We start from the raw sequence: 14,618 nt of genomic DNA, 5'->3' as shown, positions 1-14,618 counted from the left end.
ACCACCCGAAGCAGAAGGAGGCTAAAGACGCGGAGGCTGGTTGAAGATGGGTTACGCCATGAGTGATGGTGAGGGCTGGCTGCAGTCGTGGAGAGAGAAGAGGGGAGAATGGTCTTGAGATACACTGAGAATTAGCCGGACTCAGTGGCTGGTTGAACACGCTGAGTTAGAATGACCTGACCGTTGGTCAGGAGAATGTAACTGGAAGAAGTTGTTGGAAACGAAACGTCATGCCTCAGGAATGGGCAGCGCCTCCCAGGAGTGAGGACCACGTTCTCCACGAGCATCTTTGGTGCGGGGCCATCGCCTCAGAAGCGCGTCTGCACGGTTCAGACTGTTTTAAAGCATCTCTTCGGTCGTAGGTGTTAATCTGCGACTCTCCATACGTGCTCACCTCACTTTTCTTTCTCCAGTTATGTACCTTTATACATTAATGTTGTTCTTTTGCCAGTTAATCAGGCCTTGGCGTTCAATTAGTTGACTCTGTCTTTTCCCAGAGTAATTATTTGCTTTCTTTACTACGTGGCTGTTATCCTCAATGGATGTCATTAATATATCTATTAGCCTTATATTTATTCTTTTGTTCCTGGGGTAATTTTTTGAGTAGATTTAATATTGCCTCCATTTGGTCTTATTTATTCAAAGTTACTTATATGACCAATTCATTATAATGATAAATATTACTCTATAGCACAGTTATTCATTTAGTGCTTTCATGTATTTCTTTTTGTCTGCCCGTGCAGACATTTGAGGATAAATACAAATGTTTTTCCCATATAATTATCCCTCCCCTACATCTGATCCCTAGAAGTGGTGGTCTGTTCACCAGAGATCACTTGCATGGATGCAAGCAGCTCTTAAAATCCTTTTTCCTCTTTATTAAGAAGCAGAGTGCTAAATTAAATGAGAAAAGAGTTCCTTACAGCCAAACTGGAGCCAGAAAAAGCCATGGACCCTCTGTCCTGGTCTCACTGCGCCTCGTGCACGGACTTGACAGGTCTCCCCAGAGGCCCCACCGCCCTGTGTGTGAGTCCTTCCCCCGCAGACTCAGCAAGCTCGGCCTTCCGTGCAGGTGGCCTCTGAGCTGGGGAGACACTGACGTGGTGATCATGCTTTTAGCGGCAACTTGACGCTCTAGCACCAGACTTGAAAGCCTGAAGGAAGGAAAGCCCCAGCAGGCGTATAACTCAGTGAGAGCAGACCTGATCAGACAGCCTTCTGGCAGGGCCGTCACGCAAGGGCTCTGCCCACGGCGGGCCCCAGAATTCTCCCAGTCAGCCAAGACCGGGTTCCACATCTGGGGTCAGCATCTCAGAGCCAGCACTGCCCACAGTCCTGAGCAGTAAGGCTCAGACCGCTTCAGGGGAGGAAGACCTAACTGTCTTATGTTCTTTGTCTGGAGCCTGCAAATTAAACTGTCAAAAAAGACTAACACAAGGGAACATGTACACATTTTATTTCATGTTAATATTCTTATATAACATGGAGGGCGCCTCATAGAAAAGTGACAACCCCAGGAAAGCCGTTAGACCTAAGGTTTATTTTTACAAAGGGCCATAAATTGTGGAGCGGTGACAAGACAAAAGATTTGGGCATCTAAGGGCAGGATGTTATTGGAAATTAGCTAGGAGACACATCAGGGAAGCTGACAGAAGACAAGGATTATTTGGGTGTGGTTTGTGCAGACCCATCTCAGCCTCAGCTCCCCATGTCTGCTGATAAGAATTGTTCTTTCCTTCCTGGTACCAGAAGGACACCTTTCTCGTGGGAGGCTTATGCCCTGCTTCTGGCAGAATGGACAGGACAGAGTGCTTCCCACATCTGCTGTTTCTCCGTTGCCTTCAGCTCAAGATAACCCAGTGCCAGAGTGGTGTATTTGTGGGTGGAACGTCCTGCTCCCCGTCATCATGACTTGACTTGGACTTGGCTGTGGGATCTGTACGGTCAGGACCTTCTGGAAGAAGGGGCGGGGAGTGTACTGACAGTCTCCGCTGCAGCTGCTGGAACTCGCGCCTCTGCGGTCAGCTGATGCGCCTCTGAGGCTGAGCTGCTGGGGGGTTAGAGGAGGTACAAGCGAGCGCCTGGTGTGCAGCGGGCGTCCTGGGTCCGTCCGCTGCTGTGAGAGGAGGGTCTGTAAAGAGCCTGTGATGAGTGAGCAGGACTTGCCCGTGGAAACCGTCAGCACAGCGCCTGGGACCCCTCTGACCCCTGACGGGGCTGCCCGGGGAGAAGTGTCGTCTGGGTCAGCACTTCCCACAATGTAGCGGTGTTAGTGGAGCAGGGAGACTGTGAAGGAATCCAGTGCCTTCTTTGCTGTCTCATGTCTCCAGGTCTCTTCTCTGCCTTAACGTGCGGACGCTCCGTGTGGCTCTTCCACAGACACACAGTGCGTGCTGGGAGGCGGGGGTCCACGTGTCACCTCCGACTCCACTCACCTGAGGCTCCTGAAAGCACCAAGGCAGCGGGAACGCTCCCCAGATCTGCCGAGTCACCTTCTCTGCCTGCATTGTCGATCATACACAAGACCGCCGTGCTTCTAGGAAGCCTCCGTTTTGCAGAAGAATGCAGTGAGGAGAGCTCCCCGCTGTGCCTCCGCGTGTCAACCATGGCTTCTCCCTCTCTTCATCCATTGACAGTTCTTCCTGTAAGGTTTTTGGTAAATGCAGTCTGCCACACTTGTGTGGCTTTTGATGCAAGGTGGACACTTTGAATATTTTAGTAGATAAAGAAGATGGAAGTCCTTTAAGTGAGTCTGCCCCACATTAAAATGACTATTGCATACCCACTGAGAATCTGCCCTTGTTGGTTCTGGACGGGGCTGTTGGGTCGAGGAATCACAGGCAGTAATGAGGCCACAAACCACCTTGCTCTGAGCACTTAAGTGTATTGAAAAGTTGGCCTTGGGTTTAAGCCAAGTAATAAAAGTTTAATGCACCTCAAAGTGAGAGCATGCTGCGGATTTCTGTTCTGAGGTCACTGCCGCTGAAATGTAAGTGGTAGGGAGGAAGCCCTTCTGACTTTACCAGTTAGACCCGGTGTCTGCACAGTTATGGTGCACATCCAGAGAGCGGGGAGCTGGACCTTGGACCTGCACAGTTAGCAGAAGAACGTCAGATACTGAGGGAGAAACCCAGGGAGATAACGTGAAGGGTTTTGTCAGCCGTGCAGCACTTTGCTCTCCGGCACTGCTGTGCACCTCGGTCACTTCCATGTCTGCTCACCAAGGATGCTCTTACTTAGCCAGGAAGAGGCACCACCTTTGAGAATGGCCCAGAAGCTCTAAGTAGCGACTGTGACATGGCTGGTTACAGGGACAGCCTGTGGCCAGGATCCTTCAGCCCCACCGTGGCCCAAAGGGAGAGGAGGAGTGTGCCCAACAGGTGAACACTCCCAGGGCCGGCTGGGGCAGGAGGAGGAGAGATGGGTTTGTGTTCATCATCAGGGCTGGTTTTTCAGCTGCATTTTGGGTTTGACCAATTATGTACTTTTTTGTTTTGGTAGGTACATGCCAAGCGTCGTTCTACTATTATTCAGTCAGTATTAATATAAATAGTAGTGAAATAAATAGTAATAACTTGTAAATGCAGGTGTTTGCTCCGTTTTCTTCAGTCTTCCAGTTTTGTAAATAAAATTAAATCTTAACACAAAAATACCCAAACACCTACTAGATGATTCACAGAGATGTCATGGAAATAAATTATGTAATGCATGAAAATATTTTGACCTACTTGAAAGAAAGATGCAATGGCAGGTCTCCTGCCTTGCAGATTCTTTACCATCTGAGCCACCAGGGAAGTCGGTTACAGGTTATTTGTACTATAAACAGCCAAGCCAGCAAACATCTCAAGGCGGAACAGCATTCAGGTCAGGATAACCATCCCCCTGTGACAGTGAGGGTCTTCCATGCCCACCCTGCCTGTGACATCCCAGGAGACACAGAGAATAACTGCATCTTTAAATTCTTAGAATTTTAGACCAGACAGAATGTTAGAGATGCGTCTTCTCTGTGAACAGCAAAATTAAAGCTCGCCGAAGGGTGTAAGTGCTTCTGGATTTTGTGAGTAAAGCCAGGGAGGGATGTAATTTTTGTGCCTCTTTGCATAAATTTACATACAGAGGTCAGAGTCCTTTCATGCCTTGTAGGTAAAGTAAAGTTAGCTCATGGCCTCCCTGTGCTGGACTCACTCCTTCTTCAGGGATGGAGGGAACCCAGGCCTAGCTGGTCCCTCAAGGTGCTTTCAAAGCCAGGATGCTCTTGGATGCTCACCACGATATTGACCTTCCTTTCCAGTCATGAATTCTGGGTCCCACAACCATCCATATTTACCTCCTGGTTTCTGATTTTACAGATGATTACTATATCTATGGAATATTTTTAAGTTTTTTTTTTCCCGTCTGAATAACCCAGCCAGTATTCTGCTACTTCACACACTCTCGAGAGGGGGAGCGAGTACCAGCCTGCACTTCTCTTCTCTGTCGGTTATCCTTAATGACGTGTTGAGCACAAGCTCGGTGACTTATCCATGTCCCCGTCCTCTCTTCTGGCTCGCTTATCCTTGCTGGTGAGTGATGGCAGGAGAAACGGATAACAAACAAAAGTCACTGTATTTGGCCTCATTTTAGCAGCGCTGTTAGGAAATTTTAATGAAAACACTTGAGTTGAGACCAAATTGTTCTATTTCTGTTTTTTTCTAGAGGAATTTCTATTGTTCGTGCTTTATTTTCTCCCATGAAGTAGAAAATCCAGAAGTAATTGAATATACTACCATAGATAGTTATTCTTCTTTAAATTTAAATCATTTGAAGGCCCTGTCTTACATTGGCATGGTTCACACTATAATTTTGAAGTAAAATTTTAAAAATTGCATTCTGTATTTTTCTAACTTTTAACTCTTACTACACAATGAAAGCTTGAGTTTGCCTTTTTGGTACAAGGTCAAGCTCATGTCTGGTAGATGAGGGGGTCATGGGAGAAGGCAGAAAATCCCGTCCCTTCCCCTGGCGCATTGATGTCATGGTGGTACTTTTAAAGGAAGCATGGCCAGTTCCATGAGGAGAGGACTGGTAGGTGTGAGGACAGTTAGTGCTTGAGTGGTGCCTTGGTTGTCCCCCCACAGGGGTGTTTGCAGGACTCCACAGGTGAAGCACAGTTGGTCCCTCACCCCCTTGGTCCAGGATCAGGTGAGAAGGGCCCTGTGGGTCCGAGCTGTCCGAGTCCAGCTTGCAGGGCACCGCGCTATCCACACGGGCGTGCCTAAAACCCGGAAACAGGGAGGTGCGCCTCTCTGCCACGGCGCCGGACAGCATTTTAGAGGTGGCCTTTACTTTGATAAATGGGTTTACATTCTGAAAAATCTTGTTTGCGACTAAATGTCAGTGGCAATGAAGACAGATCCAAGTGGTAACTGGAAGTTTAATTTTGATGAATTGTAGGGTAAAGATCCTAAATGTTTTTAAGCATCAGAAAGAAAGCCTGGACAGAAATGCTCCTAAACTTCTCCTCCAGGGCCTGAGGGGACATCTGCTGCAGGACGAAGGTGCCTTTCTTTCTTTGCATTATTTATTGAGGGGTTTTTGTTTGTTTTGCTTTTGTGTTTTTCTGGGTGCTTTTTGGCATGCCCCTGGGAGGCCTGTGGGATCTTAGTTACCCTGTATGGAAAGTGTGGAGTCTTAACCACTGGACCACCAGGGAAGTTCCTTTTTTTTTTTAAAAAGAGAATGTCACTTTAAAAAAAATCTCCATAGAACTGTACCTAAAATCTGCAGTTATGTAAAAATGGTTTTTAGGTCATAATATTTTGAGTACACTTTTTCTTGGATGTACATAATTTTCATATTTAAAATTTAATGCTTATTATAAGCCATAAATTTACCATAACTTGATTGTTTTATTATTGGATATTTAGATGAGGGTTTGACTTCCACAAAGGGGACCAAGTAGGAGGTTGGCACAAGTTCTTAGAAGTGGACTCTCAAAGTCTGTGACCACAGGGGAAGGAATTCCCAGCACCGTCTCTTTTGCACCCTAGAAGGTTTTTCTCTCTGTTTGCCCTTCTCTTACACTCACCTGTCAGGACTGCAGCCGGGGGTTTACTAACACATCTGTCTTTTCCATAACCACACCTGGGCAACTGGACTCAGCTGGAGAAGCCTCACCACTTTGGCAGACTGGCGCCGCTGCACTGGGCGGTGGCCGGCTCCGCTGCCTTCTCGTTGGACAGCGAACACTGGAAGCCTGCCCGGCTCTCCGTTTCTGAAATAATTGCTTTAAACCCCTCTGCTCAAGCATCCAATCCTCCTCACTCTTTTTTTGCTTATAATTTTGCTTGCTGATATATACTTCAGAAGTCATAACATAAAAGAACAAACTCAATTGTCTTAGCTAATTTCACTGGGTTGTTTTTTTTTCCCCACTTTTCATTAGTTTGGAACATTTTTAAAATAACTTGTCTCTTATTTTCCTATGAGATATTACTGCCTTTCTAAAGTGTTAGGAAATATTTCTAATTTAATAAACTCTGCTTTACTTTATTAATAATCAAGCTGGGTAAGCCATTAATTTTCATCTGAGTATGGCTTTGACTACATATCAAAGATTGTATGCATTGACTTTTTCATTATTTTAAAAATATTTTCTTATTATATGGCAAATTTTTTTTTCCTTCTCCCAGTTATTACTCACAAGCGTGTTTCCAAAGCTCCAGGGCGTTTCTTCCTGTGTGTGCTGCACTGTACTCATTGGGTACATGCCTTCATGTTCTTGCTGAAGTTACCGACAGCCTCTGAACTGCTCACTCCCGTGGGGCTCTTCCCAGGCCTCGTCTTACCTTTTCTGGGACGAGTGGCGTTCCTGTGTCCTCCCTGCTTGTAAAGTGGGCCTCCTTGTCCCCATCTTTCCTGCCGGCACCTCGTCTGCTTTTAAATATTGGCACCGTTTCTCCGGGGCTGTGTCCCAGGCTAGCTTCTCTTCCCGTTCTGCGACTGTCCTCAGAGCAGACTTGTCTACCCCTACCGTCCTGCCTCATTCTTCTTTGTCAAGGATTTTCAGGTTTACTACCAGCTCGGACCTTCTCACCGGAGATCCAAAGCCACGTTTCTGGTAGCCTGCTGGACACATCTGCCTTGTTGTCCCAGCATTGCCTTAAAAAAACCTTGTAGAACCTTTTGTTGTTATCTGTTAATACCAAACACTCTCTTCCTCTTTTCCCCAGGGCACTGCTTTAGTTTTATCCCCTGTGGTACGTGTCTCCTGGCTATGTGTATTTGTCTAAATATATTTCCTTTCCCAGTCTCTTCTCTCACACATTGAACCTTCTCTGATTTTTCTTTATTATGGCAAATTACCAGCACTTCAAATTATTAGTAATAATTACTATAATAATTTAGAAAGCGAGGCTTCCCTGGTGGCTTAGTGGTGAAGAATCTACCTGCCAAGCAGGAGACACGGGCTCCACCCCTGACCTGGGGAGATCCCACCTGTCACAGGGTGACTGAACCTGTGCTCAGAGCCTGGGAGCCGCATCCACTGTAGCCTGTGCCCTGAGCCTGGTTTCTGCAGCCAGAGAGGGGCTCACACAGTAGCGAAGACCCAGCACAGCCAGAAATAAAAAAAAATTATTCAAAACATTTAGAAAGCATAAACTCCAGTAATCAAAAGTAATTTGGAGCATGCTCTCTCTTTATATGAGATCATCCTGAGTATAGACTTAATATCTTTCATTTCAGAAAACTTAACATCAGAGGGTAAAGTTAGATCCCATATTCAACAGCTTCCACCAAAATTAATTCCAAAAAGATCAAAGAGTTAAACATAAAAAGATAGGCCAAAAAAGTTCTCAGGAGTACATGGGTATTTGTTGTGATCTCACAGTAGAGAAGGCTTGTACCTATAATGTTTAACCAGACGTCGTAATATAGAAAGTGATACACTTGACGGAACGGAACACTTGTACATGACAGAGCACACAAACGTAAAGTCAGATGGCAGTCCAGGGAGGACTTCACGACTCATCCCAAAGGGGTAGCTTCCTCAGCACCATCTTACAAATCAATCAGAAAGATCACTCAGTTAAGAAAAGGCAGAGAATATGAACAGAGACACAAATGGCTTTAAGCTTGTGAAAAACTGGTTGGCAGCACTCATAACAAGGAAAATGTAATGTAAAGTGAGATGAGAGACGGTCTTTCACCTGTCAGGCCAGCAGAGAGCAGATCGGAAAGTTGACCGCACGCGTTGGCAGTGGTGCTGGAAGCAAGCGTACACGCAGTTCTGGTGGGAGCGCGCGCTCGTCCCCCTGCAGAGAGAGCTTGGGCGATGTTTTATTAAAGCCACATATACACATGGCTTTTGCCTTACCACTTCCATATCTGTGAGTTGACCACATATACACACGTGCATGTGATGCTACAGGAAAGAACCTTGATTGTAATAGCAAGATTGGAAACCAAGTACCCATTCGTTAGTAAGTGAAAGTCGCTCTGTCGTGTCCCGACTCGGCAACTCCATGGACTATGCAGTCCATGGAATTCTCCAGGCCAAAATACTGGAATGGTTAACCTTTCCCTTCTGCAGGGCATCTTCCCAACCCGGGGAGCGAACTCTGGTCTCCCGCGTTGCAGGCGGATTCTTTACCAGCTGAGCCACCAGGGATATGAGGGGCCCACTAATGGTGGGTCTCTGTGCTGTGGGTCAGCTCGTTTGTACTGATGGGAAGTGATTGCTCAGATGTATTTTAATTCAGGAATTAAAGGTGCAGAGTGTGTTTAGAGCTCCACTGTTGTGAAGAGGAATATACACATGGAGGGTTTACTACGAACCCAGTGTCTTCAGGAGACTTCACAGGAACTGGTATCTAATGGAGCAGAGCGTTGGGGGCCGGAGGGAGACTTCTATACCTCTGGCTTTGGTACCTGTGACTTTAAGGGTTTGAAAGCGTCTCTTTTAAAAGCTGCATGGTGTCATAATTTATGTAGCCGCTTCTCTGTTGTTGAACATTTAATTAAGGTGGTTTCTATTTTTAATGTTTATAAACATTTCTGTAGTGAATATCTTTCTGTATACAACTTTGTTATTTCTACAGGCTGTTTCTACAGGATCACTAAGAGTAGAATTAGTGGATAAAGGATTATGAACATTATTATAGATTATGATGCCCTTCTCCCCACAGGAAGTATAGTTCATATCCCACCATCAAGCTGTACATGCCCTTTAAAAAAAAAAAAAATCTGCTAATTTGATGGACAGGAGATTCTGCCCTGTTTAAATGTACGCTTCTGTGATTATAGCTGAGGCTGAGGCCTCATATATTTATGTCACCCTTCTCTAAGTTTATCCACTCTAGGCTCCCTTGTGAATTATTGGTGCACACCTCTCACTCATTGACTGTGGTCCTTCTCTCCTTCTACTCGATTCACTGAGGATGTTAATCTTTTGTCTTATTTGTTCCTAACTGGGTTAGGTCTTTAAGGACATGGAAGAGTTAGCCAAGAAATCAGGCTGGAGAAGGACACTCCCCCTGTAGAGAAATAGCGGGCCAGCCGTCAGGAAACTCCAGGTCTTCCCTTGAGGCGGGAGTCGATGGTTCCTCCTGGACGTGGTGCTCGACAGGGTGGGATCGAGGACCAGGGACACCCCGTCCGTGCTAATGCACTTGACCCTTGCGGTAGCAGTAAACCAGCAGGCGCGGCATTCATGGGCTTGCTTACCGCTTCCCCCCAAGTCTGAGAGCCCTTGGTCTCCAGAGTGGCTTTTTCTGATGGTAACTTTACCTCCTCACTCCCATGCTCCTCACTGGTCAGAGTCCTCCTCCTCAAAATAGTGAAGCTCGGTTGTCCCACTTACACTTACTGCTTATGTCAATAGCTCCCTCATAGTGCTCTCAGCCACTTTTCCTAAGACTTGCTTGGCACTTGAACTATTTGTAGCAATACTTGAAGTACTGTTGGGAGATGAGATGATCTTTCTACTCTTTGTGATGCCAGAGACAGTTTCTGTTTTTTTTTTTTTTAATGCCTTGGCAAATGAATAGCAGCTTGGCTTATACCAAGTACAGTTGAAAATCACAGAGTCTGTTCAGCTGTTTGCAGAACCTAGTTCTGCCACTTACTGGGCCATTTTATTATTATTATTACCTCTGAGTTGTAGTGTGTGCTTGTTAAATTGGATAATGCATGTCCCATTCTGAGCAGTCTCCAGTGCCTGGTCCATGGGCCATACATCATAGACGTTATTTCCTGTCCCTTTGGACCCTCAATACAGTTTGGCAAATGACTGGAAAACAGCTGTTTTCTTTGCCAATTTCTGAAAATAGAAATCTGAGGTTGTACTTATCTATGTTGCATTCATTATTACCAGCTTAAAGTTCTTTTTTTGTCCTTTCTGGAGGTATTTTTCCTCTGACCTTGGAGTTCAGGGTTTTATAAGGAAATATCTTGACATGGTCATCTGGTTATTAAGTCTCCATGAACCCTCTCAATATATTGTTACCAGTTTTGAGACATTGTCTTCCACTATCACTTAAACTACCTACTCAGTCCAGTTTGTCCACGCTTACTGTTCATGGACTGTAAAGCATCTTGGCGTCATCTCCACTCTCAGCTGCGGTGGGATCCCAGTATGAACCACGCATGTTGCCATCCACAGGAGGAGGAAACAGAGGGTGGGGCGAGGTTGGAGAGCTGACCCCAGGGTGGCATCCGTCACTGTCTCGGCACCGGCTTGCCTACATGTACGGCACCTGGCTGCACCTCAGTCCTGGCTTGTCTCTACATGTTGAGGGTCAGTTGTCCGTGTTAATGGAGAGAAGCCAGGCGCGAACGGCTCTGAGGAGCCCGTCACCTGAGGAGCGTTGTCTGGAGCCCCATGTGACTTGTCCAGATTACCTCCCTAAGCCTGTTTGCTCAGTCCTCCCAGGAGAGGAATGGATGGGCCTGTGCCCAGAGCAGCGAGCAAAGGGGATTCTCCCAGGGGCCCAGCAGACAGCTGATTCCTAGGGAAACTCTTGTGAATTCATTTAAAAGCATTGTTTCAGACACACTGAAACCTTTTCCTCTTTTTCCCTGCGTTCATTTAGAACTTACGCCATCAGGAGGATAAGAGACGCCTTCAGAGAAAACAAGAATGTGAAGGATCCTGTAGAAATTCAGGCCCTGGTGAATAAAGCCAAAAGAGACCTGGGCATAATCCGTCGGCAGGTAAGATGGCCAAGGACGTTAAGCTTTCACACGTCCCCCGTGATTGGATGTCACAGCTTTAGTGTTTGTGAGTCACACCCAGGATCACGAGACTCTCTTCCTCTTGCTCATGTGGACAGAGATGAGCTGTCCTATCACTCAATCAAGGGGTGCGAGAAGGAAGTGCCAGCTGTCCGAATTCCCAGGGCACAGGTCCTCTGGGGAAGCTGGGTTCCCACCCTTTACTAGAGGATGGTGCTTTAAGTATGGGAAACCTTGTTAAAATTTCGTCTCTTTGTTAGATGCATTGCACATTGATATGTGGACGTATGTCAAAGAGTGTAAATATATTCTACTTTTCCCAGTGTTTTAAGATCATAACTCCAGACCGTGCCGCCCTTTTCCTGAGGACGCCGTTGCTGGCGATGAGCCTGAGTTTTGTCGCCGCGTGGCAGTGTGTCTGCAGGTGTGAAGCGTGGCCGCGTTGCCCTGACCCCACAAGGACCCGGCGAGGGTTTTGTTTGCTCTTGCGGAAGAGCCAGCTGTCGCCTTGGCCTCTCGCTCTGCTCTTCTCTTGAGGTGGACGGGGCCTCTGCCGCAGCCTGGCCTCCGGGTGGGGCGACGTGTCCTTGTCTCTGGAGAGTTAATCAGGGCGCCAAAGGCGGAGCAGCCTGCTGCCCGCTGGTTTTCTCACCCTCTGAAAAGTCCTCCTTTCCGCTCTTTTTCTCTAATTCAGCGCTGGTCACACCGTAAGCTCCACTTTGCCTCCCCTTGTTTATCGCTCGTCCTCGCAGGGAGTTTGTTTAGCTGCGGAAGGACACCCTTACATTTTCCCAAGACCCATGAGTGTGTTAGAGGGGCTCCTTCAGCGTCGTCAGGAGATCCCAGCGTGGCTGACATGATGTCATATCGTGACTTGTGACATGTGTATCGGGATATATATTTATATCTCTGACCCTTCTTCATGCTTGACTCGAAACCATTCATAAAAGAAGCAGTATTAAAAGCTGGTTTTCATCTTATGTCAAAGTTAATAGTCTTGTTATGTTGCTTGCATCATAGAACAATCCCTTCTATAATAACTTTTCAGATTCTGACAGCTCTTCTTGAGTTCTGCAGTTATCTAGGAGTAGAATAACTCGGCCATTTCTAAGAAATGATCTTTAACTAAAGGCATGAAGAGATAATAGGATCGTCTGAAAAAGAAGCTGGTCTGCAGATTTCCAAGGATGCCAATAGTGGCAGAGAAGTGAGTTGCCCTTTTGAAAACTCTAGAAGGATGGCCTGCACCAGGCTTCAGTGGGGAGTTTTACAGGACCCGTTAGTACCCGGACTTGGGAAAACAAGCAGCCTGCATGTTTGTTTTGCATAAATTCAGGAAGATGCAGTTTTTGGCATTTTCCCACACAGAGGTTGGCAAGCGCCTCCAAAACAGGCTGGTTTTCTGTTTTACTGTAAAGTTGCTCAGAGTAGGAGCTGCTGAGAAAAGGGACCTGTACGTAATCTTGCCACCATTTCTTCTGTTATATAATTGTCTGTGTCACTTCTCAGTTTGAAATGTTTTATTTTTTAAAAAAAATGGATAGACTGGCTCTCACCAGACATGGCCAGTGATTCCGCACAAACCAGTTTCAAACCCTGGGCCGCGGGCCCGGCCCTCCCCAGGACAGCCTGCCAGGCGCGCCTTTCTTGATGGGGGGGCAGGGGCGTGCAACCCACTTCCGGGCACAGGGTTTCTGTGTTACCCGCCAGAGCAGCGGGGGCCTCCCTGTTGCGTCAAGACTGTGCTGAATCCCAGTGTCACAGTGACCGCAGCTACCTTATGAGATGGCCGTGACTCTCAGAGCCGCCTCACGCTGAGCTGGCCAGGCTGACCTTGGCCTTGAGGCCGTCAATAAAACGGCCTCGGTCAGTCTCCACACTGCTGATGAGATCGCTGCGGCCCACCTCCCTCCCTGTCCCCTGCAGTCTGCTCCCCACGGGCTGCAGGCTGAGCTTTCTAAAAGAAAGTCAGAGCAGGTGACGTGCTTGTTCGAAACCCTCTGGGGGCTCTGTGGGCCGGCCCGTCTCCCCCGTCCGCAGCATCCCGGTGACCCCGTGCTGCCCCGGCCACCGCCCCCTGCCCCCGGCCTGACCCTCCTGGAGCCCCAGTCCGCCTCGCGTGGAACAGTCTCCCCAGACCTTCCCGGAGCTGGGCTCCCCTTGCCACGCCAGGCTTCACTCAGATGGCTTGAGTCGCAGAGTCAGTCAGCGGGTAATAACGTGTGACACCCCCCGACAGCCAGCACGTCACAGTGCTTGCACGCTGGTCAGTCAGGAGGTCCAGCCCGGCTCCCTGTGGCGGCGGCTCTTCATTGTTTGGGGACTGAATGAATACACCACGTTTGTCGCCTGAGTCTGTGTCCCTCAGTCCAGGGTGTGTGCCGCCGGAAGCATGCTGCCCTGAACCCGCGTGGGTAGTGCGGATGGTCCGCGGGAGGAGGGAGGGGATCCGGCGACCTGAGGCGTCACCCTTAGCCGCAGTGACCGCCCGTCACGTCTGCCTCCACGGGCGCTCGCCCTCGGAGACCGTCCCCCGGGCCGCTCCTCCGTCTCAGCAGCATTGCCCTGGATGAGAGCCCGCGGCCACCTTTCCGGCCGCCAGGCACACACCTCGGTGAGGCAGCTCTCAAGAGTGTCCTCTTGACGTGGCCCCGCCTCCTGCCCCCTGTCCTCGCTGGGGGTCTCGGCTGTGACGCTGTTGACGCCCCTGTCACACGGTGAGATTCTGTAGTTTTTACAGAAGTCTCCGAGGAAAGATTTCTTCTGGTTGTCTAGGCACAGAGAATCCAAGGTGCGAGAAGGCTGGTTGCCCTGTCTCAGGGGGCGCCCGGCCAGACATGCACTCAGGTCTCCATTCCTGAGGGCAAACTCCGAAGTTTCAGGACGTGAGCTCCTGCGTCCGGAGAAATGTCAGGATAAAGATACTTTCAAGTCCTCTCCCAGTTTTGTTCTCCAGGCATTTAAGGACTGCGTCGTCCTAGCCCATCCTGTTCTCAGAGACCTTGCCTGTCATGTGCCAAGACCTTTAGTCTTCACATGGCCACCCCAGGGATTCCAGCAGCATCAGCAGCTCATACCGGCCTTCACTACGGCTCGAGGGGTGACTCTCACCACGGAAAGCACGTGCAGGGCACATTCCCCTTGCACGAGAACATCGGGCTCCTTTCCTCACTGTCCGTAACTGTGGCCCACGGATGGGAGCTGGCCAGCCACGCCGTCTTTGTTGTGGACCACCTCCCCGCCTAACCCCAGGTATCTCTCTCCACCACCTCTCCCCCTAACCCCAGGCCCCCCTATCCACCACTTCCCCCCTTAACCCCACGGCCCCTCTCTCCCCACCACCTCCCCCGCTAACCCCAGGCCCCCCTCTCCACCACCTCCCCCGCTAACCCCAGGCCCCCCTC

The 14,618-nt window shown here is 48.6% G+C and overlaps 1 protein-coding gene across 3 annotated transcripts in view; it reads left to right on the top strand.

Annotated features, from left to right (window-relative positions):
• LYRM4 (LYR motif containing 4) overlaps positions 1 to 14,618 on the top strand; it is an 82,995-nt gene that overhangs the window by 10,492 nt on the left and 57,885 nt on the right. For 2 of the 3 annotated variants that reach the window (XM_043450471.1, XM_043450470.1), the window contains exon 2: positions 11,073 to 11,193. In XM_043450471.1, the coding sequence (XP_043306406.1) occupies positions 11,073 to 11,193 (121 nt within the window). Of the gene's footprint in view, positions 1 to 11,072; positions 11,194 to 11,537; positions 14,497 to 14,618 lie in introns of those variants that run through there. The other variant, XM_043450468.1, reaches the window with a different exon arrangement.

The sequence above is a fragment of the Cervus canadensis genome, chromosome 28 (assembly GCF_019320065.1).
Source record: "Cervus canadensis isolate Bull #8, Minnesota chromosome 28, ASM1932006v1, whole genome shotgun sequence".
In the NCBI taxonomy this organism is placed as follows: domain Eukaryota; kingdom Metazoa; phylum Chordata; class Mammalia; order Artiodactyla; family Cervidae; genus Cervus; species Cervus canadensis.
Note: the sequence above shows the minus strand (reverse complement) of the source record. Positions and strands in the feature narration are given on the sequence as shown.